Below are 4092 nucleotides of genomic sequence, written 5' to 3'. Positions count from 1 at the left end.
TAGCGGACACGCGAGCCTCGTTGAGGCAATAATCGATTGGAACTGTAAATGTTCTCAACCTTAATGGGGGAGAGTGCAACGGGGTTACACGTACCCTGGTAAAAGGGGTGTGTGTCACATGAAATGTGCATAGTGTGACTGCACCAAAACAAAAATACGGTATTTGGCTTGAAAATTTTTAGTAGGTGCAGGGCGACGTACTGGGAGACGAACATTTTCCATTTCATTATACCAAGACGGTCATCTCGTTCAGAATTGTACACGACTGATTACCAGATTTTCGTGGTTCATATAGCACGCAGTGCATACTTGCGTACTAAGATCAGTAGTTGTGACGAAAGTATCTTCCAACCCAACTAGCGCACTGTCCTACGGAAAACGCGCCAGTTTGCTGGCCCAAGATAATCTGGAAGTCTGGTTGATGCCAAAAATTCTAATACCACTTGTTGCTAGTACCTTGGGTCCTACTCAGCGTGTTCGGGGCAAGGAGCCATCTACCTTCGATGTGGGGACCACCTGGGGGATCTCATAAATCTTCGTCGGCATGACATCGTCGACTCCAAGATGAATTCAGCTTTCTTTGGAGCGCTTCACTATACGCTCAGAACCAGCATTGATGTACCTATCTCAACCGGCGTCATGGTTTGAGAACTGTAAGCATTACAGCTCTTGTCAATTGCTAAATCTTGCGGTCGCGCCAAAACCTTTTAAACAAGGTTTACTTTGATATCAGGAGCGGCCCAAATAACGCGGCTTCGGACTTTACCTAGCACGACACAATCAGGATGCTTGATTCTTTGGCGAATCTACTCCCGTACCTCTCCATCTAGATGAGGTCCAAGGATTTGAAGAAGCACAAAATAACACGATCTTAAAGTACCTTAACAGCTGTTACTTCATTAACTTTGCTGCCCATTTGAATGAGCTGGCAACTTTGATAGTGATGACATAAGCTACCACCTGCTTGTTTAGAGGCATGGCGCCCAAGCCTTCATTAAGGCGCGTATTGCATGCTGTTAGCAGGCGCCATCTCTTCAACAAATCCTGCTTAGAATAACGTAAATTTTTTATATCACTGCATCGAATTTTACCCAAGAACTCACAAAGTTTCACAAGAGAGAATAACGAACAATACCACGTACCAAATTTGGAATACTCTCGGGCGATATATAATTTGATGCGTGGGCTCTGATAGGGACAACTTTTTGGGACTGGACTCGACTTTGAATGCTACACTTTAGATTATTGGCGGTAACCAGCAAAAGAAAAGCTTGATTTAATCATGAAGTATCACGATCTTGGCAAACACCACCTGGTAATGCTTGGGCTTAACGATAGTTTCGATCGAACCCTTACGATGAGCGCGAGTATGCTAACTTCATCAAATATTCCTCGCAATACAGCCGAAATTCCGCGTGCTGCTACCTGTGCGAGTTGATTTCCCACTTATAATGAACTGCCTTGAGCAATCACCCTGGAGACGCTCAACGGCACTCGTAGTCTCTGTGAGTCCTTCAATTTCCAAGATTTGGATCATACCCTCATTATAGACGTGGCAAGGATCCAGGACACGACGTACCGTCTGTCATGCTGGTGAGTTTTGTATAGAAAGCATGATCAACTGTGACACCGAAGCGTGTCGATCAATCATATCATGTTTACCCATCATCCTGGCTTAGTGAGATCACATCGCCAAACGTAGCTCGTTGAACGAAGTAGCTTGAGATGCCATGTGCGGTTCAGAAACATATCGTCGCCCTAGCGTAGAATTAAGCTACATTTTAACGCATAATTCCAACGTTGATCGGTCAACAAACTAACGGATTGTACCCGAATAGATATTGGGAGCAGCGTCGTGGTACAGCTCAGGCAGAACATAAAATGTGTTCGCATTTTTTTCGGGCTGTCCTGAATTCACCTCAAATCCTTTTTAATTACAAACGTAAATGCTGCAACTTGGTGAGGTTGAACTGAGTTCTGATAAACCGCAGTCATTGCAAGTGTAGGTAGGCCGAACAAATTTGTAAAATTACCGCTAGTGTATAGTGCGTGACCAATCACATTTTAAGGTTTTCAAAGAAACATAAACGCTAGCCAAATATTTTCTATGAGGTAGGTGTCTGCTTCAGAGGTATGTATTGTGTTCTTTAACTCAAACGCAATCAGTGAAACATTTGTTCTAGCTTCGCGGTGGCTCAGCTGCAGGATTCCCTCCACCCAAAGTTAACGGGTTAACAGGCTATCTGTTTATGGAGAATTAGCGATCGACAGGTCCAACGTGCTGAACAGCACCTCGGACAGAAGTTTGCTGTATAGCGCGGATTTCGAGTCAAAACAATGGTAGCCGACAAGAAATGCTAAAAATAGTCTATACTGAGGAGCAGGTTTACCTATTCTTATCGATGAACGATTTCGCTGGCATCAGCGAGTCGAGCGTTCATCCTTAAGAATTCCACAAGGACCACAATGCCAGTATTTTCAACCTTGGTATTTCATGAGTATGGACTGTCAGCATTCCGCTGGAATTTGCAGAGGGGTCAATGGCGCTGATGCATGCGTTGAGGGTATGAGACACTGACATTCATGCGTATCCACTTATACAGGCTGGACTACCGATACATAGAGCCCACAACGAAGTATGTATTTTCTCTCTCAAGATTGCCCCACCAAAAGATAAGACATATAGCAGCATAAATGTGCAATGAATCGCTTTGATTAAATGAAATTTACACTTACAAAGACCTTGCTTTTCAGCCTACAGCGGCGCAGATGACGTCTCACCTGACCCATGGGTTGCACGTATCGCTTTATTAATGCGTGGCATCACTCTCGGGCCATGTGAAAGCTCATCGTTAGATCGTCAATAAAGATCGACAAACTACCCGCAACCACATCAAGCCGACCCGGCTTGAACATTACCTTGAAAACATACTCGGCAAAATATGATCACCACCTTGATCTTTTTTTAGAGATGTGGTGACAATACCACTGTGCGTAATGACGCATGATCTGCATCGATAACAAATGGCTGAAAGCCTAGAACGTGGACCGTAAGTTTACCAATATCTCCTTGTCATAAGTTCCTCTTTGTTCATTCTAATCTAGCTTGTATCAAAAACGTTTTCGTATTTCTGCTACGTTGGATGCATATGTACAGCGCGGGGCTTGCGATGGTCAAGCCGATTTGCTCAAGGATGTAATGTATTTCCAATCGGATACTTTTGACAATGATGAATCGAGTTAGTCGTACTTATCATTACTGCATTTGGCAAAACCGTAGCGACCGTCTACGTGACATTGCGGTATCGTGATATAGCAATATCACCGATTCCAGTCCGGACAGCCACAGACGGTATAAAAAGCCCAATCTGTCTATGACAACGAGCTCTTCGTGGTGGAATATTCCTCTCTAAAGATACACATTTATTTTCAAACTTATTTTTTCCGACCTATAGGGACCGCGTGTGACCATTTATGCGTCAAAACGCTTGCAAAGTACGGGTTGATGCCTGTCATTTTCTGCTAAACATTAAATTTGCATTCGAATCAAATTTTGAAAAGATAAAAAGCCGATTATGTTTAGTGCGTCGACCTCGATATAGGCTGGCGCACATCAGTCTGAGCACAACGGAAGTCTACAAAAGTGTCAGTCAGGCATATTATGAGATGTCAAGTTAGACGTTTGGCGAGATATCTACGTATGTGGCTTGGCGCAGCTCTATAGGTAAACATGGGCTGCGATGATGCTTTACTGTAAAGTGGAGATGGAAGTCCTGCGATATATATACTTTGAGAGCATGATTTACCTTTACGTAACATTTGAGCGGTTTGAAAATTTTGAAGGCCGCATAAATATAAGTGGTTTTTCACAATGAAACTACTGTACGATCTACCAGCAGGATAAGCTTGTAGGTCGCGCGTCAACTCAACTGCAGAACCTGTCCGTTCTGGGTAATAGCTTAATAGTTTTTTCCGGCTTGCAATCCATCGTAAAGGTCAGCTGGACATTCTTTTTCTTCGAGAAACAGACAAAAAGGCTTTTTTTCGGTAATGCATTCGGTTATCATGGTCTATACAAAATCGTTGTTTATC

The 4092-nt window shown here is 43.4% G+C and overlaps 1 protein-coding gene across 1 annotated transcript; it reads left to right on the top strand.

Annotated features, from left to right (window-relative positions):
• Positions 1-1282: 1282 nt before the first annotated feature.
• On the top strand, positions 1283-1550 carry PHALS_11976 (uncharacterized protein; the record flags this gene model as incomplete). The annotated part of the gene is made up of 2 exons (XM_024727435.1): positions 1283-1427; positions 1501-1550. The coding sequence occupies 2 exons, from the start codon at positions 1283-1285 to the stop codon at positions 1548-1550; spliced, it is 195 nt and encodes a 64-aa protein (XP_024578013.1).
• Positions 1551-4092: the final 2542 nt, after the last annotated feature.

The sequence above is a fragment of the Plasmopara halstedii genome, assembly GCF_900000015.1.
Source record: "Plasmopara halstedii genome assembly, contig: Scaffold_555, whole genome shotgun sequence".
NCBI classification, from domain to species: Eukaryota; Oomycota; class Peronosporomycetes; order Peronosporales; family Peronosporaceae; genus Plasmopara; species Plasmopara halstedii.
Note: the sequence above shows the minus strand (reverse complement) of the source record. Positions and strands in the feature narration are given on the sequence as shown.